The sequence below is a fragment of the Vanacampus margaritifer genome, chromosome 1, assembly GCF_051991255.1.
Source record: "Vanacampus margaritifer isolate UIUO_Vmar chromosome 1, RoL_Vmar_1.0, whole genome shotgun sequence".
Lineage (NCBI taxonomy): Eukaryota > Metazoa > Chordata > Actinopteri > Syngnathiformes > Syngnathidae > Vanacampus > Vanacampus margaritifer.
This window is the reverse complement of record NC_135432.1, coordinates 30,747,358-30,770,516: the sequence shown is the minus strand read 5'-3', so window position 1 is coordinate 30,770,516 and position 23,159 is coordinate 30,747,358. Positions and strand designations below refer to the sequence as shown.

General features: G+C 38.4%; 3 protein-coding genes across 6 annotated transcripts in view; 2 read left to right on the top strand and 1 right to left on the bottom strand.

Moving 5' to 3' along the window:
• Positions 1 to 5,498, top strand: part of LOC144036813 (FYVE, RhoGEF and PH domain-containing protein 3-like) — a 53,947-nt gene extending 48,449 nt beyond the window's left edge. For all 3 annotated transcript variants that reach the window (XM_077547737.1, XM_077547733.1, XM_077547732.1), the window contains 4 exons: positions 20 to 121; positions 243 to 371; positions 4,069 to 4,209; positions 4,314 to 5,498. In XM_077547737.1, coding sequence (XP_077403863.1) covers positions 20 to 121; positions 243 to 371; positions 4,069 to 4,209; positions 4,314 to 4,559 — 618 coding nt within the window. In that variant the 3' untranslated portion in view covers positions 4,560 to 5,498. The remainder of the gene's footprint in view (positions 1 to 19; positions 122 to 242; positions 372 to 4,068; positions 4,210 to 4,313) is intronic.
• Positions 5,499 to 8,823: 3,325 nt separating this feature from the next.
• Positions 8,824 to 12,054, top strand: LOC144036771 (uncharacterized). The gene is made up of 5 exons (XM_077547662.1): positions 8,824 to 9,028; positions 10,084 to 10,278; positions 11,234 to 11,384; positions 11,451 to 11,579; positions 11,649 to 12,054. Exons 1-5 carry the CDS (start codon positions 8,866 to 8,868, stop codon positions 11,869 to 11,871), a joined length of 861 nt encoding a protein of 286 aa, XP_077403788.1. The 5' UTR covers positions 8,824 to 8,865; the 3' UTR covers positions 11,872 to 12,054.
• Positions 12,055 to 15,696: 3,642 nt separating this feature from the next.
• mul1 (mitochondrial E3 ubiquitin protein ligase 1) lies at positions 15,697 to 19,806 on the bottom strand. Of its 2 annotated transcripts, none has more exons than XM_077547648.1 (5): positions 19,712 to 19,806; positions 18,892 to 19,009; positions 18,714 to 18,801; positions 18,092 to 18,212; positions 15,697 to 16,526 (listed from the first exon to the last, which is right to left on the bottom strand). In XM_077547648.1, exons 2-5 carry the CDS (start codon positions 19,003 to 19,005, stop codon positions 15,797 to 15,799), a joined length of 1,053 nt encoding a protein of 350 aa, XP_077403774.1. In that variant the 5' UTR covers positions 19,006 to 19,009; positions 19,712 to 19,806; the 3' UTR covers positions 15,697 to 15,796. The 2 variants fall into 2 exon arrangements, with proteins under 2 accessions (XP_077403774.1, XP_077403765.1); XM_077547639.1 differs by lacking the exon at positions 19,712 to 19,806 and adding an exon at positions 19,470 to 19,703.
• Positions 19,807 to 23,159: the final 3,353 nt, after the last annotated feature.

The window sequence follows — 23,159 nt, the reverse complement described above, 5'->3', positions numbered from 1 at the left end:
TTTTTGTTTTGTTTTACAGAAGAGTTCAAGAAAGAAAGACAAAGAGAAGCAGACGTGTAAAGGATGCAACGAGAGTTTCAATTTCACAAAGCGCAAACACCACTGCAAGTCGTGCGGAGGGGTGAGCGCTCACAGAATCACGTTGGAATTGTGCACACATTTGAGAAGGGATGGACGGATTCGGCCGTTTCACAGTGGAGCGACGACATCAATGCTGTCTCACTTTCCGTGTCATCCTGCAGGCCATATGTGCAAAGTGTTCCAAAACCTTGGACAACAAAACAAGTCGATTGTGCCCGGAGTGTTTTGAGGCCAGCCTGAGTCTGGAGAATCTTGCTGGTGGCGAACAGAAGAGGAAAGCACCACCTGAGGTCAGACACGCACGAGACAGAAAGCTGTAAAACACGAGAGAGAGGAAAAATGTCACTTGAAGGACGTGTACATTGACATTTCTAACGTACTCACTAGCCGATACTGATTAATAGCTAAGTCATAATAACAGTGAATATTTGTAGAAAAATGTTCTTCCAATCCAATAATAATAACATAAAAACACTACAAAGCGCCGTCAAAATGTTTGTAAATGATTTAGACAAAAAACAAGCATTAAATTGTAAACGGACATGTCATGGACTTTGATAGTGGCTTTCTGGTGTACAACAATTCTCATAACAGGAAATACTGGAAGAAGAAAAAAAAGAAGCTGTCTATGTAGTATAAGGCAATCAATTAACTCATTCACTGCCATTGAAAATTCATTTGAACTATTTCTATTAGTTTTAACTTTTTTTCACTTTTGTTAACAAGTATGAAAACCTAGAAAAAAATTGTATTGTACATTTAGAACAGATACAACATTTGTGATTAATCTTGAGTTAGCTATTAAAGTCAAGCGATTAATTAATATTAAAAATTTTAATCGCCTGACACGATTAAAAAAAAAAAGATATATATATATATTTTTTTTTTAGTTGGGGCATCAGGCGATTACAATTTGTAATCGTATTTGATCGCATGACATCAGTAGTTAACTCACGATTAATCACAAATGTTATCTGTTTTGAATGTACAATAAGAAAATCTAGGTTTTCATACACTGGTTGACAAAAGTGGGGGGAAATTTTTAAACTAATAGAAATTGTTCAAATTAATTTTTGACGTCTATAGCCATCATTGGCAGTGAATGAGTTAAAATCAGAAAAACTAAATTAATGAAATTGAGCGAATCTATTTACAAATCTTGGATTTATTTATTTTTTACCTACATTACAGCCAGCTAGCAAGCAGTGAATACAAATACATGCACATCGGTAGATCAACTCATCCGTCTCTGGTGATTAATATTATAATAAGATCATAGCCTGCTTATGAGGACAATCTTCTCTGCTAACTCAGCTGTCCGCCTGTGATAGTGTGCGTAGACATGCGGGCTTATCCCTTCATCAACCTTCTGACCTCCAGACTGTCATGACATAATAATGCAGGTGAACAATTCTGATTTGGCTTCATTCAGTCTCGAGCACACCGAGATCAAAACGTGAAATTCCATAGGATTTGACCTCAATTGTACATATTGGTGAACAGAAAAAAATATCCTGTGGCATTTGCTATCCAAGTACAACACACAAGGATGTTCAGAATTAGATGTTATGAGGTCATACTTGCTTAAGTTACTAACATTAAGAACAATTGTTGTCATTTCTAGTTCACTCTCATTACTTCGGTAATGGAAAAATTCTCCAAAAGCTGCTATAACAGCAATTTTACACGATCATCTGTCCTAATTTACTTGACTTTATCAGTCTGGTTTTAGAAGCAATCACAGCACAGAAACTGATTTTGTCCGGTTTGTCAACAATCTTGAAATTAATTCAGATAATGGTAAAGTCTCTATCCTGGTTCTACTTGATCTCAGTGCAGTTCTTGATACGGTTGACAACACTATTTTGCTTCATTGCATTGAACACCATATAGGCCTCAGGGGGACTGCTTTTAACTAGTGATGGGGAAATGAAGCTTCATGAAGCACTTGCAATTAGTGATACCGATTATTAACTCATTCACTGCCATTGACAGCTATAGACGTCAAAAATTCATTTGAACTATTTCTATTAGTTAACAAGAGTGTGAAAACCTGGGAACAAATTTTAGAACAGATATAAAATTATAATAAAATTAATAATTAAACAAAAAAGAAAATATTATTAAAAGGAATTAGAGGCATCAGACGATTACATTTTTTAATGCTAATTAATTGCATGACTTCAATAGTTAGCTCATGAATAATCACATGTTAAATCTGTTCTAAATGTACAATACATTTTTTTCTAGGTTTTCATACTCTTGTTAAGAAAAGTAGAAAAAAATGTTAAACTAATAGAAATAGTTCAAATGAATTTTTGACGTTTATAGCCGTCAATGGCAGTGAATGAGTTAATAGTCAAGGAGGCCGATAACCCATATTTCAAGCCGATATTCATTTGCAGTAAAAAAAGAAAATATTCATGTCCAAAAAACAAAAAAAAATTACTTTGTTGAAATGCTATTAAGAATGTTTGTTAAAATAACTTTTCAATTTATAAACCCTTTTGAAGGTTGTTCTTTTAATTTTAAACTTATAAGGAATAGACAGCTTTGTTTAAAAAATTTAACAGAAATTGAAGGGAGATTCCAAGGTCATCAGCATGTATTAAGCTAAATTAAAAACTAAGCAAGTAAATAGCTCCCTAAAGTTGTCTACTGCATATAAAAAAATTCCAAAATTTCAACATAATTTCCTTTCTTTTTTCCCCCCTTAATAAATAAAAAGTGTAGAGAGTTCCCCGTCTAAGCATCATCTTTTTATAAAGTAAAGTGGAAATTTGAATAAATACATAAATGGAAAGTTACCTGTATCTCTCTGAGCGACAAATGCATAGCAAATGTAGCAAATTTGCGGTTTTTGTCAGGGTTCGGAAAAGATTTCAAAAGATCTTCGCAGAGAGTGAAAAATTAAACGTGTTCAAAATTACTTTTCAACAAGTAAAAACTGGTCTATCCCTACTTGTGATATTTTTTTTACACCTTGAGATGGTGCTCTTGGTTTAAAGATGTAGTGGAAATTTTATCAATTTCCATTGCAATAGCCTTTGTCTTTAAATCAAGAGCGCCATCTAGAGGAGTAAAAAAAATGCAAGTGGTTCATGAAGCTTAATTTTCCCATCACTACTTTTAACTGGGTTTCCTCTAGGACCGATACTGCCGATACTAATTTTTGGCACACAAAAAAAATACTGATTAACGATTATTTAAAAATATATATGCACAAAATTTACCCCTCTCCCCAATTCCTTTTCAATGGGTGTCACTTACGCACAAACTTTCACTATTATTAAGATTCTCTGCTTTGAATGACAAGTCCATGTATGACCTTATCAAAAAATTTCATGAAGTAAAAAGGTTATTGTATAGATTTATGTGTCAATAATAAAACCTTTCTTACTTGTTTACAACTGCTGTAAAGAATTAACCTTTTCTTTTATATATTTTTATCTTTTGTATGTATTATTTTCACTATTTTATTAAAATAACTTGTTTTTCACGCATTGGGAAGAATTTGTGCCTTTGCGTAGTGTTATCTCATCTGTGGGTATGTGTTCCCACAAGATTTCTGTGTGCATATTCGTTAATTTGAAGGAAAAACACGCCACAAATCGATGCTAACTTCCTTTTAGCATTTGAATGGGATCCTCCCTTCGCTTTTAGCATTAGCGCTAGGCTAGCCATGATTCAAAAACGAAGCACGTTTTGTATTTAAATATGCAGTGGATGTAATTCTTAATGTGGTGTGTTTAGTTTTACAGTTAATTCCAACTGAGGTGTCATTAAACATTTTAAAAGATGCTTAGGGACAACAGAATAACCAGAATAATATATGCTACACACTTGCTAGTTGCTAATGCTACACAAGCAAAATGGTGCATTCAGGGTACTTTCATAGCGTCGGAAACTTACACAAAACCTCAGTGTCATTTTTCCAGGCCTGCGTTTTACCATTGTACTGAAGCGGGTGTTGTGTCATCTGTTTAGAGACAAGCATCATTAACCGGGGAGAACTGCCTCTTGTGTGGCCACCTCCACGTGCAGGAGAAAGGAAAGGGCTGGACCAAGATGTGGGTGGCTGTCACCAAATCTGAGCCGCTGGTGTTGTACCTGCAGAGTAGTGGACAGGTGTGGCCCAATGCACACTCACATGGAAATTGATTTTTTTTTTTTTTTTTTAAAGAAGCAGTACAAATGATCTCATAACTGATGATGAATGTGTTTTCCTGTAGGACCTAAAGGGGGCGAGAGCCGTGCCTCTGGCAGGGTTTGAGGTGACTACGCCGTCACCGTCGGCTAGTGAAAAGTCCGAAGCCAAACACGCAATCCGGCTCAGTCACAACCAGCAAACTGTGCTCCTAAGTGCCCAAGATGGCGACCTCCAAGCCAAGTGGGTGGAGCTCCTTTCGAAAGCGGCTCGCGGGGAAAGCGCAGTGGACGCTTCGACGAACGTGGCTGAGCACAGGAAGAGCCAGTAGTGGACACGCCCTCTTTCTTTCCCTTAACTCCTCCCACCCTGTGTGCCCCGTGTAAAGAGCACACCTTACTTGAATTTGCTTACCTTGGCACTTTTTGTTTAGTGGAGGGGCCGGTGCTGTCCTTGGTGTACGCCACTTCAGCCTCATCCTCACTCACACCTCTTCCTCGCCGCCAAGCCATCACAGCCTCTGCGTGCGACGGACGTCGTTGCAAGCCAGGCAGACCTTTTGATGGACTCGTGTTTTATTTGTATTATAGCTGGAGATTCCCACATGATTTTAATGAATAGCTTACTTGTACATTGTCATATTATTGACTGTTAAAAAGCATTAAGGCTTTGTGGGTTTTTTCCATGATGTGAAAGTGCGTGTGCGTGCGTATATGAAGCATTTGGATGTTTGTGTCATAAACCTGCACCACCTCTCTGTTTGTTGCTGAGGCACAGTGGCAGTTCAGTAGCTATTGTTGTATAGTGTGTATACGATAGTGTGATGTAAGAAAAAGAAACAAAAGTACATTTTAAGTTAAAAGACACCGAAGTGTGTACACTTGTGGCAGGCCACCCGACGCTCCCACTGGCAGCTCCCGTTTAACAAAACTTCTGTCTCCAATACAGTATTTAATTCCCGTTATTTGTCTTCATGCTTAAGATCATCTCCTTTCAGACGGAAATGAGTCAGTATCTCATGCTAAATATTTCATTTTCATGTGTGTTTTTTTTCTCTTCACCCTTTGGTGATGTGATGGAGATGCACTGTCACTTCCTTCTGCCTTTCCCTATGTACCCTGCTCCTATAAGCACCAGCCTTTAACAAAAAGTAGCAAAAAAAAATTGGATGTCATCTTGCATGTTAAGTCACCCATAAAGCAGTAAAGCATATCATCAATAAACAGACAATGTGGTAAATTAAGTATACCACGCTGTCCAACAAGCTGTGCACATCTCACTAATAATCTGTGTGTCCACACCACAATTGCTTATTTTTTATTTTCTTGTGTTTTTCTACCTAAGCAATAATCAGAAGAGAATTTTCCTCACAAATTGCATTGTTCATTCACTGCCATTGACGGCTATAAACGTCAAAAATTCATTTGAACTATTTCTATTAGTTTGACATTTTTCCCCCCACTTTTGTTAACAAAAGTATGAAAACCTAGAATTTTTAGATTGTACATTTAGACCAGATATAAAATGTGTGATTAATTGTGACTTAACTAGTGAAGTTATGCGATTACTTATAATTTCAAAAATTATCACCTCTTGCCCCTAATTTTTAACTTTTTTTTTTTTTTAATGTATTTATGGCAGTAAATGAGTTTAAAGTCTATCTGCGGCTCCATTGCCTGTGACCATAGGAAAGTTTGGGAACGTACAGTAAACTGCTTCACCTTTGGGCTCAGTTCTAAACTACACCAGTCTGCCTTTTCCATTCTTCTCTCACTTATGAGTATGACCCCAAAATTATTTCAATCCTTCCCGGCTTTGAGGTATGCTGATCATGTAGACACAACCCTTTTCTGACTCAGGAACGTGATCATAGATTTGGAGGTGCTGATTCACAGCCCAGCTGCGAACCAGCAGGTGGAGCCTACAGAAGCACATTATCTACCAAAAAAAAAAGCTTAGCTACTATATTTTTCCAAACTAGTTTCATTACTAATAATTCTGTTGGACGACAATTTAAAACCAACTTCTGAATTTCATTCATTTTCAGTGCTGGCACATTTTTATTATTACTCGTCAGGTTTCCATCCAAATGTTTCGAAATTTTTATGCGAATTTTGTGAAAATGCGCAAAACGGACATGCGACTTATGTCTGTTTCCATCCGCTCTTCTTTTGCGAATATGCGCCACGAGATGACGTTGTAGTGACAGAAGGACAATGGGGAGTTCCAGGTGGGAATGTTGGTTTTGACGGACTGAACGGAAGTAGTTTGTCTTGTTGGCCTCCCTCCCGCATGTAAGTAAAGTGTGTCGTTACATTGAGAGCTGATGTTAATAAAGCCATCTAAAATTGCATTAATATTGTTTTTCTTTAGTTATAAAAAGAGAATCGTGTTTCTTCGTCCCCGCAAAGATATCTTACTTTATCAGCCGCCATTTATTGTGACTACAAACGTGCGTGTGACGTAAATCAGTCAAAACGTGCAACGTATATCCGGTCTTGTCGCTTATTCGCAAAACCTGTTTCCATTTGCGAATTCTGGGCCCTTTTTTGAATTTCTGGCGTTTCCATTCAGTTTCTTTTTCGCAATTCTTGAACATTCGAATAAAAATAGGTGGATGGAAACCCACCTATTGTTAGATCCAAGTTATACTAGTGATCATTGTCCATTTTCTTTCAGAGAGCCTTCCAAACCATTTTTTTAAAATACTGTATTCGTTTGGGGTTTCAAGACTGAGAGATTCAATGCTCTCAGGCGTACACTTCAATGGCAATTGAAAGCTTTCCCATTACAGCCATTCTCTTCAGCTGTAGTTTGAGAGCATTGAATCTGAAGAGAATGGCTGTAATGGGAAAGCTTTCAATTGCCATTGAAGTGTACGCCTATTACCAGATGTGGGCTTTTAGTGTGCGTGCATGTGTGTGTACACATCTGTGTGGCCCAGAAACATTTGCATTTCCAAATAACACCCCAGATGACCTATGTCTTTGCTAAAGTGGGATTTAGGGGATTTTGTAGGACGTTACAACATGCAAACTAGCCATTTTTCTCTTACACTGTAATCACAAAAACAGCACTGAAAAATCCCCTAAAGTTTGATTTTTGTACCTAACGTGGAAATTCTTTTTGGCGAGCAAAAGTCCCAATGATGCACTTTTTGATTGCATGAGTAACACACCATAGGATACTGGACTGATACCCCAAGATGCACCACAGCAGAATCATACAATAAAGGTCAAAACCTGCCTGTGGTCATCAAACTCTATAAATCCTCTAAATTTACACTGGATTGTGTGAGAAATTGATCATATATATGCTAAGGGTATATACAGTAATTGTTCATGTTAGTTGGAAGGAGACCAGTCGGAGTTTGGGCTCAAACCCAACAATTAGTAGGATTATAGTCATGTAAGTATTCTTTTAACAATGTGGGCTCCAGGTGGCGGCGTGGGTTCGCTCCCCCGCCTGGGAGACCATGTTTGTATGTGTGAGTGCAATTTTTATTTTTTTTTATAACAATGTTCATTTCAAACGTTTCACCAAACTTGCCTTCATGTGACGAGAATTCCAAAACACTGGATAATGTCCTCATTGCCAATCTACACTTCAAAACAACACACTTTCAAACAACAGTAGACAATATCACGTCATGATGTCACATGCAGACTAGGCAAGATAACATTTTTGGCAAAAATTTAATCAATTTTTGTACCCTTTTTTTAAAACGTTCAATAGACAAAGACAGACAAATGTGATTTCACATGCACAGTAGACAAAGATATTGCGCATGACGCATCTTTATAATCAGTTACATTCACACAAAGTGAAATGATGCATCATGTTTCCTCCACCATCACATTTACAGAAAAGGCATTAGAAATATAGACTGAGGTGCTTTACTGGTGAAGTGAGTTCTTCATTTGTGTGGTTGCACCTGTTTCCTGTTTAGTGAGAATAACACAAGATGAAACTTCTCAACGCCTTGTTTCATTGCCCTGTTCGTTCTTGTGATGCCCCAAAAGAGAAAAGTACTTGCTATGTTTGAAAACAGAACAAATAGGTTTCTTAACTTAACTCTTAACACAACATAAAAAAATTAAATAAAAAATTTGGGGGGGGGGGGGGGAGCCGTAAGTAAAGTGAGTTAAAGTCAACCAAGGTTGAGATCTTGGTTGATTGAGACCCGAGGATGGTGAAATACAGGAACAAGAAGAAAAAGAAGAAAAAAAGAAAACAAGAACTGCGTTGAAATTAATAAAAGGGAAATTATTTTGTATGATATCATTGATATACTGTAGTTAAAAAAAGTAATTTTTGTACTTTAGTACTTAAGCCTACATTTGGAAGGATTTGTTATTGTATCTTATTTAGCTAAATGATCACTTATATGTGTAGCTAGGCTATGTGTACAGCTACTTTAGTACAAATGTCCCATTTTTTTTTCTGCCTGTCTAGGCTACAAGAACCAGAACTCACAGTTGTTCTTGATTAGGATTTGTATGATGCTGATCAAATTCGTCCATGTTACACCCATTTCTGCATTGTAAAAAAGCTGTATGCAACAACACTTCAGTCAGTGCATAATTTCTGATCCGCCCTCCACAACCGGCGCGCCGACCCAATGGCGTCACGTGACAATGTTGCGCCTGCAGGTCGTGCTCCTTCTATCCACTTGCACCCTTGTGCAAGTGATACGGGCGGAGAAACTCGCTTGGACCGCTGTCACTGTCACGCCTTTAGCTTCTAAAGCACCTGAGTCCGAAATGGATTTTACGAATGGAACTGACCAGAACAAGCCTGGTAAGTTGATCGTTATGTAGTGAAAGTCGACAGCATGTTGTCCGTGTTCGGTGGCTTGTTTTGATACACGTGTCGTGACCATGAGTTCTAATGAGAAATAAATGTCTTTTAAGTCCTAACTTTTTTGTTTAAACTACTGTTAAAGATTGAAGCAGAGGTAGCAAAATATAGCTATAGGATACGGATACCTCTGAAAAATAATGCTGGTAAAAGTAAAAGTAGTTGACTGATCAACGTTCCTGTACTGTAGGCCTTACTTTACTTTACTTTACTTACTGAAAATTGCTCCTGCTACAAAAGTTGTTTACTTGTTTATTTATTTAGTTTTTAAATTTCTTAACAGCCCATCTGCACACTATTTATTTATTATTATTTATTTAATTCAATAGCAGCTGTAGAAAACGAAGATCGTCGTAGGTAATATTTAGCAAAATGGAGACAAACACATTTCCCATATCATTTTCCATAGCAGACAGAAAATATAATACTGTAACTGTGAGTATAAAATAAAGATTAAAAAAAATGTTTGAGATCAAACAGAGTAAGATAATTAAAAAAAAAAAAAGGATAGAAAAATAAGATAAAGCATCATACAAGGTCAATTTCAAGATCAACTAAAAAAAAGTCCAAAGGTTACAAAAAATGCACCAATATTCTAAATGATTACAGATTTGGAATCCTTGTTGAACTCCCTTTCCAACAATACATGTTTTGGGAAAATTTACCCAGTAGGTCCTGAGAGAAAGAACGATTCAGACCACGCCCCTTTTTTTGTCAAAAAATGTCAAAAATTTGGCAGACAATAGCTCCCAAACACCCTGCTACGATTCACCTAAAATGTGAGATTTAGTGTTGTGCCATCACTAGGTGATTTGTCATTGAACAACCCGTAGAGATAAAAATTGACCTTAACCAAAGTGATGTAAAAGCAAAGGTTATTATCCCAAATATCTGTGACACACAGTGGCGGCGCAATGTGTCATAATCTCATGGCTTGGACTCACTTGGCTTCTGGAACGCGCTCATTGCTGAAAAAAACCTTGCATGTCTTTTAGTGCATTTCCAGGCTCAGTGTCCACCTCTCCCCTCACCTCGCTTGGGTACCCACATCATCAACACCGGCAACGGCCGCAGCGTGGGCACAGCCATTTCCCTGCAGTGCCCAAGCAAACACCAGCTGGTAGGCGGCGAGCTCAAGTGTGTCATGGATGCCCTCAGCCCCCGCTGGGTGGGGGAACCCTCCTGCAAACGTAGGTTGGCAAACAGATATCGAGATGGAAACTCCAAAGTGGAACACGCACGTTGTTATTATGTCGTGTCCAATAAAATATGGGAACATTCTCAGAAATTGGATTATTTTGTCACCATGAAATTACAAACCGATCATGCGCAGTGAGCAGTAGTAATGATGGTGAATAGTCAAAATGACCTGCAAATTAGTAGTTTTGTTTGTGCTTAAAATATACATGTACAGAACACTTACTGTCTAATGAAGCGCTTGATGAACATATTCCGATGGGAAGTATGGCTCCAGGCTCTAACTAACACTTACGGATGTGACTTGCTATAATGAAATATTTTTTTCTGTAAACCGCTGAACTGAAACAAAATGCTCCCTGGGGATAAAACGTTAAAATTTGAAGCAGAGAAAGATGGTTTCAGCCAGATACTCGTCAATTATTGTGCTTTGGGGAAAGACACACAAGCACATCAATTAATTGTGTGTGGATTCCAGATTTGAACGTACTGTACTGTATGTCTGTTACTTTGTGGTCTTTTGCTGCTGTCTGTCTTGGTCAGGTCTCTCTTGAAAAAAACACGTTTTTTTAATCTCAACTGGTTAAATAAAGGTTAAATGAAAAAAAAAACTATTCGAACAATCACATTATAGATATTTATAACTTCATATGATAGATAAATAATAATTATAATAAGTTACGGTTTTTTTCGTCAGTTTTGGTGAAACTGCAATTGACCAACTTTCCCACTAGGGGGAGTCCCTTATCTGCAATGAAACACTTGATTTATCTTTGCGGACATTTTTCTCCCGGAGGTAATAAAATAAATAAATGGCTGATGTGGGATGAATGTGAAGTGGACAGACATTTTGAAAACGAATTATTCTGTTTAATTATTCTTGCTATGACTCAACTAACTAACAGATACAGCTCTTAGCATGCAATCTGCTCTCTTCTCACTCTCTAGCGTTGCCTCTCTACAAAGACGGTGGTTTCCGTGTGGCCGTTCTTGCATCCATTGTCAGCATGGGCATAATATTCATCATGTCCTTGGCGTTCATCACCTGCTGTATTTTGGACTGCGTCCAAAAAAACACCAGAAAAAGTAGTCAGCGCAGGTGAGTTTGTTCAAAGATCATCTCTCAGTGTTGTTCCTCTGAAAAGTGGAAAGCTTTCTTTCCCAGGGATTCATTCAAAAGGCACTTGGAGGATGGCATGTCCTACTTTAGCCTTGAAGGCAGCTGTGATGTCCAACCGGGAGAATGTTTGTCACCACGGGACACTGACATCCCAGAGAACATCGGTGGCAACAGGTGAGAACTTGAAAAAATGAAGGAAATCCTACTGTCCTCATTTAAACCTTCATTTCCCCACCCCAATAGTCCTCCTCAATGGTTCACATATGGTCTCGGCCCAACAAAGTCCCCCACGCCTCCACGTCCCTCTGGATTCTACGAGAACCAACATCCAATCGCACACAAATCTGATTATGCGCAGGACTTCGGTCGGCCTCATTATGTCGCCATTTCGTCATGTTGCAAGTGTTCAAGCTCAGGTCTGGTTCAGATCCACAAACAAGAAACTGATTTGGTTCGTTACAAATGAGTTCCAAAGGAGTCCCTCACAACAACATGGGACCCTCACCATTTCATGGACCGAGCCCAAGAGTCATGGACGCCGCTCGCAAAAATGTTTACAATTGACAATATTAGGAGTTTAAAATCCAAACTGTGAAATCAAAAATATTTCATATCACACAACTCTTAAGAATAAATCACTTAAATCACTGTTTGAAAACATACCAGAAGTTTGATGACGCTTGCACATAATCTATGTTTCAATTGGTAATATCAAATTTTGGAAATACTATTTGCTGCAAACAACTCCATCTTTCTTTTGGCACTTACTGTGCCTTACATTGAGCAGCTAACTATGACTAGCTAATCAGCTATGAACTTCCACCAGACCTTTCTCTCCATCATTTTGAGATGTTTACAACTGGTTGGCATCCTGGGCAGCCTTGCTTGCCTGTCGGACCTCTACTCGACTCTTCCATCACTGCTATTCACTGTTAAATTTTCCAGCTATGAGCTGGTGGCTAATGTGAGCTACTTCTTCTAACACAGTTGGTCCTATTAAATCCGGCCTATTGTACACTTAGTGCCAAACGGCAGCTATTGGAAGTGCACTGTATATTTATATTAGTTTATTGTTCATATAAAATCATTGTCCATCAGCCATTGATAACCATTGTTGTGATTGTAGTTTGCATCGCAGTGGTGTGGACTGCACTGCATCATAAGGGAAGCGGTTACCAATACAGTATTACTGAACTAAACAGAATAATACAAAATATTACTCTTATTAGGACAGACAATAGCATGTCACGTCAAACTCAATAATTAGCATACTGTCAAACAAATACTTCATTTTTCAGATTCTTTATTAAAAAAAAAAACATCTTGAAAGCAAAATATTTAATACAATTCTTGTATTGTGGGGGTCTGAGTGTATATGATTGGATGATGGAGACTAGGTTCGTAATTATGGAGGACTAAAAGATTTTTGCCCCACTAAAAGATGGAGAACTCAGAACTTGCAGACCAGTGATGTAAGTTTTGCTTGGTTATGTAACTTCTTCCAAATAAGTAATCAGACTACACTTACACTGCAAATGATTCTGATAATTACTCTATAAAACATATACGCTTTTACAGGCAAGTAAAAGCAGCATTCCAAACAAGGCAGCACATAGATGCCACGGACTTCAGACTTTCGGGTTTCACACATCAGCGTTGTTTCTGGCCACTGATGGCCGCGTTCCAACACTCGCACCACCACCCCTGCGCCCCCCAACCACGCGCTCTCATGCTCCCCTTTAAAAGATAGGTGATCACTGAGAGTCATACTTTTGCCGGACGTGCGTGGAGGTGGAAAGCCAATATTGGGACGCGCCAACAGTAACCGGAAAAATAATTTCTGTGCGTCTGTGGCATCTAGTCAATTCCGAGTTTACGTCACAAAATAAAAACTGTGGTCAACTAGATGAAATGACCCTCTTTGCTTATTGAAAAACATTGGATCCTTGTCATCTGATTTGTGAGGAATATTTTGATTTGAAAATGTGATTAAATGTCATTTGGTTATTATAACTGCATGGTTTGTATGCCAGTAACAGGCAAAAGCAGTACACTACGCCTGTTTTCAGCGTATGAAGGAAGCATTTGCATTGGATTGCATTGGGGAAATATCAGAAATGCCCGGATGTCTGGAATTGTCACTCGCCAGTTGCAGTTACTGCCTGTGGGATGCAGTAGTGAGAAAGAATTGACAAGACTTAAAGGGATACTTGACTCATATTAGACATTTTCAGCTATAATAAGATAGCATTTTGGCTAGAATTAATGTGATAACTTTTTAATTACACATTTTGTCACTTGCTGTCGACTGAAAATGACATCACAGGTGTTCATGAAACAGGTAATGACCAACCCAATCAAGGTTCGCCGGTTTTCTGGGATTGGTCATGTGATTTGAGCAAACTTACATTCGACCAAGGCCAGCACGGTGGTTGACTGGTTAGCACGTCCGCCTCCCAGTGCAGAGGACGTGAGATCGAGTCCGGGCTTCGGCCTTCCTGGGTGGAGTTTGCATGTTCTCCCCGTGCTTGCGTGGGTTTTCACCGGGTACTCCGGTTTCCTCCCACATTCCAAAAACATGCATGGCAGGTTAATTGAACACTCCAAATTGTCCCTAGGTGTGAATGTGAGTGTGGTTGTTCGTCTCTGTGTGCCCTGCGATTGGCTGGCAACCAGTTCAGGGTGTACCCCGCCTACTGCCCGAAGCCAGCTGGGATAGGCTCCAGCACCCCCGCGACCCTAGTGAGGAAAAGCGGCCAAGAAAATGGATGGATGGATGGACATTCGACCAAGGCAGCGTGACTATGTAAACAGGGTCAATGTGGATTTTATAAATGCAGGCAAATTGCTTCATTGGGCACAAATGCTGGTCATAGTTTTCAACACCTAGATTCAAAATGAAGACTTGGTGGAAATTCACTTAACACATTAATTGAACTGATTCATTGAATGTTGTTGCTGAAAATTGCACACACCTGCGCTTGTTGTGACAGTAACCGTAGTAGTTTGATTACTCAAAAAGTCAAAATATAACCCAACCAAACATTTGATACATACCTGTGAGAAAATGGAAGTTTGTCAGTACCGAGTCTGTCCCTTTAAAAGTAGCTACTCTACCACCGGACTTTGGGATCTCTGTACAACCATTTACATTTAAAATTTTGCAAAACTCTGTTGTGCCATTACAGAGCACTGTAAACCCGAACGTTAAAAAATAATCAAATTGATTAAGTACAATACTCAAAAGTTTTATAAATACTCTTAACTTTTTTAAATTGGTGTAACTTTGTATGCTTTTATGAGTAATTTTGTACAAATATTTTTTGATTAAATTGAACTATACTAGTTTTATGGTATGGATAACTTAAAAACATGAATTAGCTGTAACTTAATCAAAAATATTTCGTGATTAGAATCTTGTTTGTTTCAAAAAACGTTACAAATAATATTTTATATAGTACATATTAAAAATAAAAATGTATGTAATGTAATATTTTATTTTGCTTTATGTATGTTTCATTTTTTTTTTTTACTTTGTAATTTTATTTTACTCTTCAGTTGGCATGGTAAATGATAATCTGTTTAGTTTCCTACCTGGTTAAAATAAGCAAATTCATAATTTATGTTAGATTATAAAAACATGTTCATAGCAGGCAGCACAGTGGCCGACTGGTTAGCACGTCTGCCTCCCAGTGCCGAGGTTATGAGATTCAATCCGGCCTTCCTAGTTGGGTGGAGGTTGCATGTTCTCCATTTTCCTGCGTGGGTTTTCTCAGAGTACTCCAGTTTACTCCCACATTCTGAAAAATATGCGCGGCATGTTAATTGAACACTCTGAATTGTGCCTAGGTTGTTTGTCTGTGTGTACCCTGCGATTGGCTGGCAACCGGTTCAGGGTGTACCCTGCTTGCGTCCCGTAGACAGTTGGGATGGGCTCCAGCATTCCCACGACCCTCGTGTGGACACAGTGTACTTATGGTCTGGTAATCCAGTAGTTTTAAAACTAACATGAATAAATTAGTAACTGAGAATAATTGCGTTGCTGTAACAGAAAGCTTTGACGTAACTATGTATCAAAAAATTAAGATGGGTGTCATCAAATCATTCAAGTAACTTTTCAACTCCAAAAAATGGAGGCAACCTCTCTTTTTTCTTATTACTATGCACATTTGTGTCTTTTTTTGTTGTTAAAAAAATACTCGTGTTTGTTATACACAAAGATTCTGATGATTTGGATGAATTCGGAACCTACGTATCTTCTCACATTCACCCCAAATAAATAACAAACTAGTTGATGAAGAAAATTTAGTCAGTTGCCATGAAAACATACAGTCGAACATTCAAGTTGAACAAAGTGTGTCAGCGTGATGCAAGTTTGTCCGCATGAGCCCTTAGATGTTGTATATGAGCACAATCCTGTCTATATTTGCCCTGCAGATGGGACATTTCTTTGGCTCGGGCAGAGCCTCGTAGCATCTGGTGCACGTGCACACGTGACCGCACTCCAGGAAGACGCAGGAACGCTCCTGATACAAGCACACGGTGCACCTGCTGGCCTGCGTGCCGCTCTCCTCCGCATTCTGCTCTTCCTTATTTCTCCTCTCTTGCTCCTCGAACTCCTGCAGCATGCGCTTCACGCGCTTCTTCTGTCTGTGGCACACGTACTGCTTCCACAGAAGGTAGAAGAAGGTGGAACAGGCAGCCAGGCCGAAGACCGCCGTCAGAATCCTCCACAGTCGGACACCGCGCTCCTGCTTCCTCAGGAGAGCGTCGTAGTCCAGCCGAGTGAGGAAATAAGGGAAGCCTTGCTTGGGGGGCTGCAGCTTGATGACGTTGTTGTCCAGCACCAGCTCGCCAACGCCCGTCACGCTGTCGCCCACGCGCAACATCTCCTCCGTCTCGTGAACTCCTTTGGGTCGCTCGCCGCTAATGAAGTTGCCGATGGCGCTGGACAGGGACTGAACTGCTGGGTGGAAGTTCTCGTAGGTGGTCTCCAGGTTCAACTCGGCAGCGTCGAGCGGCCGCATGATGCGCACGGCGGCAGCCACGTCGTCGTCGTGGGGGCCGAGCACAAATGGGACGGTGTTGGTGCGCTGGTGGATGACTTTCTGAGTGTTGTTCCTGAATGAAAGCATATCATGGTTACAGTTAGGGGTGTAATATTCATTCTATATACTAATAAAGTCAGTCCATTGTGTAAAGATTTATTATATTATTTATTAGGGATGTTCGATGTGGCTTTCTTTTAGACTGATAGCGGTACAAGTAGTCATCAATACCACTAAGTACTTTTGAAACATACAATTTCCCAAAATACAATTACATATTATACTGGTTACTGCTACTGGTTAGCACGTCCGCCTCCCAGTGCAGAGGACGTGAGATTGAGTCCGGATTTTGGCCTTCCTGGGTGGAGTTTGCATGTTCTCCCCGTGCTTGCGTGGGTTTTCTCCGGGTACTCCGGTTTCCTCCCACATTCCAAAGACATGCATGGCAGGTTAATTGAACTCTCCAAAATGTCCATAGGTGTGATTGTGAGTGTGGATGGTCGTTCGTCTCTGTGTGCCCTGCGATTGGTTGGCAACCAGTTCAGGGTGTACCCCGCCTACTGCCCGAAGCCAGCTGGGATAGGCTCCAGCGCCCCCTGCAACCCTTGTGAAGACTAGAGGTTAAGAAAATGGATGGATGGACAATTACATATTAAACAAAGACCTTTATATCCCAGTATAAAGTATTATTTTTCCTTACAATTGCATGATATTAACTTATTTACTGCCATAAATTCATTTTAAAAAAGATTATTAAAAATTAGGGGCAAGAGGCGATTACATTTTTTAATTTTAATTAATCACATGACTTCACTAGTTAACTCACGATTAATCACAAATTTTACATCTGTTCTAAATGTACAGTAAAAAAATTCTAGGTTTTCATAGTCTTGTTAACAAAAGTAGAAAAAAATGTTTAACTAAGAGAAATAGTTAAAATGATTTTTTTGACGTTTTTAGCCGTCAATGGCAGTGAATCAATAAAAAAAAGAAAGAAAAATTATTACAAAATTCGGGGCGTCAGGCGATTAAAGTTTTTAATCGTAATTAATCGCATGACTTAACTAGTTAACTCGCAAATAATCACAAATTTCATATCTGTTCTAAATGTACAATAAAAAAATTCTAGGTTTTCATACTATTGTTAACAAAAGTGGAAATTTTTTTAACTAATAGAAATAGTTCAATTCATTTTTGACGTTTATAGCCATCAATGGCAGTGAATGAGTTAATGGAATTTTTCCATTATTTTTCTATTTCTATGCATATACTTTCAAAAACTGCATCTTAATGGGAATCTGTAAGACATGTATGCCTCTATTCCCAGTCATAAAATGTCCGCAAGAGGGCGACCAATATCGGCAGCCACCACGAGTAGCCATACCTTAAAATAAGGCTGGTATCGGCACAGATGGTATTGCTATTAATTATACCATAGTGTATTTTAAAAATTCCAAAAAGGAATCTATGAAACTTTACCTGCACTGTCAAGTATCCAGATATTTGTTTCAGTCACACTGGTCAGACTGCCCTAAATGAACCTATATCGTCCTTGAATCCAATTGGCAACCACGGATCCTTGTTAAATGGAATCATTACACCCCTACTTACATTTGACACGCTTGTTTGCCGACTTACCACAGTTGAGTGGTGCGGTTCCACACCATTTTCTCCTCCTTCAAAGTCAGTCTCTCAATGACACCTTTGCAGTTGTCCAGAAACTGGCTGTTTAGAGTTTCCTTCACAGACCTCACCACTCCTGCAAAGAATGGCAGATGGTACGGTAGCAGTAATTTGGCATGTTGAATTGAATGTTTACTCAGTTACTTGTGGTGTTGTGTGTTAAGTTCTGAAGGTCCGTGAAGACACCAAATGCATAGTGGTATCAAAGAGGCTTGAATGAAGAGAAGATATGTTTGGTTTTAGAGTATTCGTGTGGGATAAATACACACAAAAAAGCTTGTTTTTGTTGCCGGCATAGGTTATGGTCAACCAAAATGAACGAGGAAGCATTTTGTCTCAGTGGGTGTCCGGATGCTCCATTGTAAACCTGCTACTGCTTTGTGTGATTGTCAGCAACCTAGCCGTGTGTGAGCAAACTAACGGTAACTTGGAAAAACGTGTAACAAAAGGGAAGGAAATGGCTTCAATATATGTACTTTTACACCAATGAACAAAGTTGTGCAGTAAATAAATGTTTGGACCAATTAAGTGAAATCGGAACTTTTCTCATGTAGTTGGGAATCACCAGTACACTCACCCTCAATGACAGCATAAGGGAAACATCTTCCAGGTGTTTCAGAGAGGATCATTTTCAAATCCTGGTCAATAGAAACGTTCTTGGCTTCCTGTGCATAGGAGAGATTTCTGGTGTGTTAAACCATACTTCTATTATTGTGACCCTGTAGTGGAGGGAACGTGTTTGGAATGTGGCAGACCTTTAATTTGGATACCGTCGCTGCTCTGTTCCTGTACACATTGAAGAAGACGGCAGTGAGGGCCGAGCTGGTAGCCAAGAGGCCGACCTGTATAGCTGAGGGATTCCAGTCCATGGTGCTGTCATGATAGTCAAGAACACACATTAATCTGAAAGTGTTCTACTTTGAAATACATGATTATTGAGGATGACATGCTGCCTGCTTTGAAGCTTATTTCCATAAGATGTAGCTGAAAACGAGGGTCAGCACAACCAATGTATTCACGTAGAAGACACATTTATTTAACAAGGAGATTCTTTAAAAGCGGTCTTAAATTCGGGATTTCATTTTTATAATTCTACTCTCCTCGATCCTCCAATGCGATCTTGAAATGAAAATGAGGCCGCTAATATGATGGCAACAACTTTTGTAACGACGGAATGATCAGAGAGTAAGTTCGGTGTTAAAACAAGCTGACATCGCTGACTAATGACATCCGATACGAACTTTTACTACGGTTGACTCTTTGATTATTCGTCGTGTTTAATAATAACGTCGCTGCGCCAACACAATATATGGCAACCAAGACACGACCTTACCCTTTCTTCCCAATAGAAACTGAGGAAAGTTTACACTTTAATAAAACAAGCGATAGTCTTGTGTGGAAACTCCGTTTATGAACGCTTTCGTTTCGCGAGACAGTTTCATTTGAGATGCTTGCTAGCATAGATGCTAGCTCCCAGAATTAAGTTCGCTAGCGTCACTTCAGCCAACTAGACAACACGTTTCAAACGGTTTCATAAATTCACGTTGCTGAGACATTTTCCAGTTGTCGGCATACCAGTAAGGATCATATGTGCGTCCAAGATGAGGTCACGGCGGCCTGCAGTCAAAGAAGCTTTGTCAACAAACCTTCAACAACTGACGTCATTGCGTTGCCAGATACTTATGACGTTATCCGGTCATTATTGTACAAAGAAAGAAAAATGGTCAGTTATTTCAAATATACCAAAATTCTGGAGAGAAAAAAAGTTACACTATTACAGTATATTAAATATATTCATGCTTGGTGGCACACATTTGTTGAAAAAAATGGCAGCAAGACTTAAATACGAAAAAATACCTGGCAACCCTGCACATGCACTTCGTCTTTTTCACCAGCAGATGTCAGTGTAGTTTTTTGGAACTGTGTAAGTGCTGAGTGTTGGCTATCCACATTTGTTTGCTGTGTGAAAAAATATTTGTTTCTTCCTATACCCGGAGTTACTTAATTAAACTCAGTACTTACTACTAGTTACTTAATCTACTCGTGAAAAAAAAACTCTAGTAGAAGTAAAACAAACGTAAGTATAGAGTCGACGATGTACAATGTAGCCTAATGTAATTTTTACTGCCAACTGATAAGCAAAAGATCATGTTGCATATTGCATGTAGCCTAAGCAGCGTGCTTTTGCTAACATTGTGAACTGACTGAATAGCAAAAAATAAAAAAAAGTTAAATTAGCTAATAATAACAACTAAAATAAATAAATAAAATAGACTACACGTTACTATTGTGTTTTTCCAGACTACAGAATATTTGAATGCTAAAAGCTGTGTTCTTGGAGGATTGAACATGAATTAGCCAAAATCATCAATCAACTTTCTAATATAATAAGGCCATGAATGTAGAATATCTTACATCTCTGAATAAATCTGTTGCTGTCTGTTGATGCTGTCTCTGTTTTTACCACCTTATTAAAGACCACTAATCGAGAAAAAACTGTTTACAATCATCATCTTTTTTTCTTTCTTTTTTTTTTTTTTACATTGTCATCAGCAGTGGAAGTTGAAAAAATAACAAACATATTTTTGATAAACTGGAGAGAGTACAGATATAAAAAGTCTTCAGAAAAATACTCAAGTAAGAATGGATCAAAGTATGTGATATTCCAATTCATGGTTGTTCCTGGTTAATGTGTATTGCACTGCTTGAAGCATAATCCAAGTTTCTGAATGGTGTACACCCTGTTATTGACCTATGGATATGAATAAACAAGCTTAAAAGAAACAGTATTTTAATGGTTGAGGCACATAAAACAGAATTGTCTGTCACTGCATTACAAATATGTATTATTATTATTATTATTATTATTATTATACAATTAAAGCACAGAGAAGATTTTGCAGCGATGTCATCGCCTCATCGCTTCTCCATTCTGCTAACAGTACATCAAAAGCATTTCTTTGCATCCACACTGCATTTAAAAGGGAATTTAAAATGTCCACATTATATGTACATAAACCAAATACAGAGTCAGTTTCATGAATAACACTGTTATGACAATGCAAAGACTGCATACTCTGTTTGATCCACAGCTCTTGCATCTCCCCTGGCTAAATGCGTGTGACATGATCAACCTGACATGTAAATATTAGACCTTTGAGAATCCTTCTGACAGGAAGAGGTGTGAACTTCTTTGTGACCTCAAAAACATCTGCAGGCCTTTTGCTGTTTTTGTGTGATTAGGACAGCAAATCAATGTTGTATTATAGCTCCAATTGTGGGTGACAGAAACCGAAAACAACTATAATGTTCCTGGGTCAATTTGACCCAGGCTATGTTTAATGAAAAACACAACCCAATAAACATTATTATAACCACTTTTTACAAAAAATTTCAACAATTTTCATCATGAAATACTACTTTTTGTAGTTATTTACCTTGGAATGGGTCAGTTTGACCCGGATATGTTTAATGTCTTAAAAGCATTCCGATAAACATTAGTAAACCATGCATTTTAACTCATTCATTGCCATTGGCGGCTATAGACGTCAAAAATTCATTTGAACTATTTTTATTAGTTTAACATTATTTTTCCACTTTTGTTAACAAGAGTATGGAAACATAGAAAAAAATGGTACATTCAGAGCAGATATAAAATGTGTAATTAATCATGGGTTAACTAGTGAAGTCATGCGATTAATTACAATTTAAAATTTTAATCGCCTGACGCAACGTAAAAATTATTAAAAATTCAGGGCATCAGGCGATTAAATTTTTTAATCGTAATTAATCACAGTACTTCACTAGTTAACTCACAATTAATCACAAATGTTATATCTGTTCTAAATGTACAATAAAAAAATATAGGTTTTCATACTCTTCTTGTTAACAAAAGTATAATTTTTTTTTTAAACTAATGGAAATAGTTAAAATGAATTTTTGACGTCTATAGCCGTCTATGGCAGTGAATGAGTTAATAGAATATATGTCCAAATATGGGAATCATGTTTTTTTTTTTTATGAAATGAAAATAATTGCCTTAAATCACCAATAAGTATCAACGTGAGTATAGCATGCTTCCCAAAGTGTCGAACTTGCTTTTCATCTCTTTCATGTCATGTGAAATTTCCTCTTTGATCAGTAGACACTTGATCCTCATTACTGTTGGCTAATTGGTGGATCATCTTTTTATTTGACCTTACAAACTCACTTAATCCCTGAATGTGGTGCAGCACTTTCCTGATAATACTGAGAAAACCACTGATTAAAAGTGAGTTGTCTACTCATTACATGAGCAAAATGAGTAAATTTATTTTGGTATCCTTCCACTGTTGCTCATAATTCTTTCTTCCTCATAACAAAGCTCAGCAAAAAATGTCCCGGACATTTTTGTGGGTAAACGAGCACCTTTCATTATGGAATGCATTTGTTTTCTTATCATCTTCTCTCTCGCGCATTGCTGAGCACTTCGCTGTCGCACCAACACCCTCGCACCAGACATTAATCAGCCTTCCCAGAGGTGGGGCACTCTCACAAGGCACTTTTCATTTCATTGATTACTTCGCACTGTTGTGTGATGAAGAGTCTGACTCAGTGATGCCCGCCCTTGCTTGAAAGTAAAAATAACAACCGCAGCTCCAATATTCCCAAAGTAATCTCATGGAAAAACAAATTGGGTGTTTCATGCCACGATGATTAAAAAGGATGAAGCATCACTATATATACATATATATATATATATATATATATATATATATCACTATACTATTTATGAACGAAGAGGAAATTATCTTTACTTGAGAGCAGGGGCATCCAAACTACGGCTTAGGGGGCATTTGTGGCCTGTCATCTTTTTTACAACGGCCTGCGGACGATACTCAAAATGACATTCGACACGCCCATCAGGGCTACTTTGAAAAGAAAGGATGGGAGTGGGAACATTGAGAATGGAAGGTGTCACAAAAATAAGTCCCATCACTAATAATAATTTGGTTTATGTATTGTACAAAAAAACCCAACCTGT

Bases quoted from the DNA above. Each gene is read 5' to 3' on its own strand.
- LOC144036771 (XM_077547662.1), top strand. From the start codon at position 8,866: ATGTTGCGCCTGCAGGTCGTGCTCCTTCTATCCACTTGCACCCTTGTG. The intron at 10,279-11,233 runs GTAGGTTGGCAA...CTCACTCTCTAG, and splicing joins GGGGGAACCCTCCTGCAAAC to CGTTGCCTCTCTACAAAGAC. The intron at 11,385-11,450 runs GTGAGTTTGTTC...TTTCTTTCCCAG, and splicing joins AGAAAAAGTAGTCAGCGCAG to GGATTCATTCAAAAGGCACT.
- mul1 (XM_077547639.1), bottom strand. From the start codon at position 19,597: ATGCTAGCAAGCATCTCAAATGAAACTGTCTCGCGAAACGAAAGCGTT. The intron at 19,010-19,469 runs GTAAGGTCGTGT...CTATCATGACAG, and splicing joins GTTTCTATTGGGAAGAAAGG to CACCATGGACTGGAATCCCT. The intron at 18,213-18,713 runs GTGAGTGTACTG...CATTCTTTGCAG, and splicing joins CCCTTATGCTGTCATTGAGG to GAGTGGTGAGGTCTGTGAAG.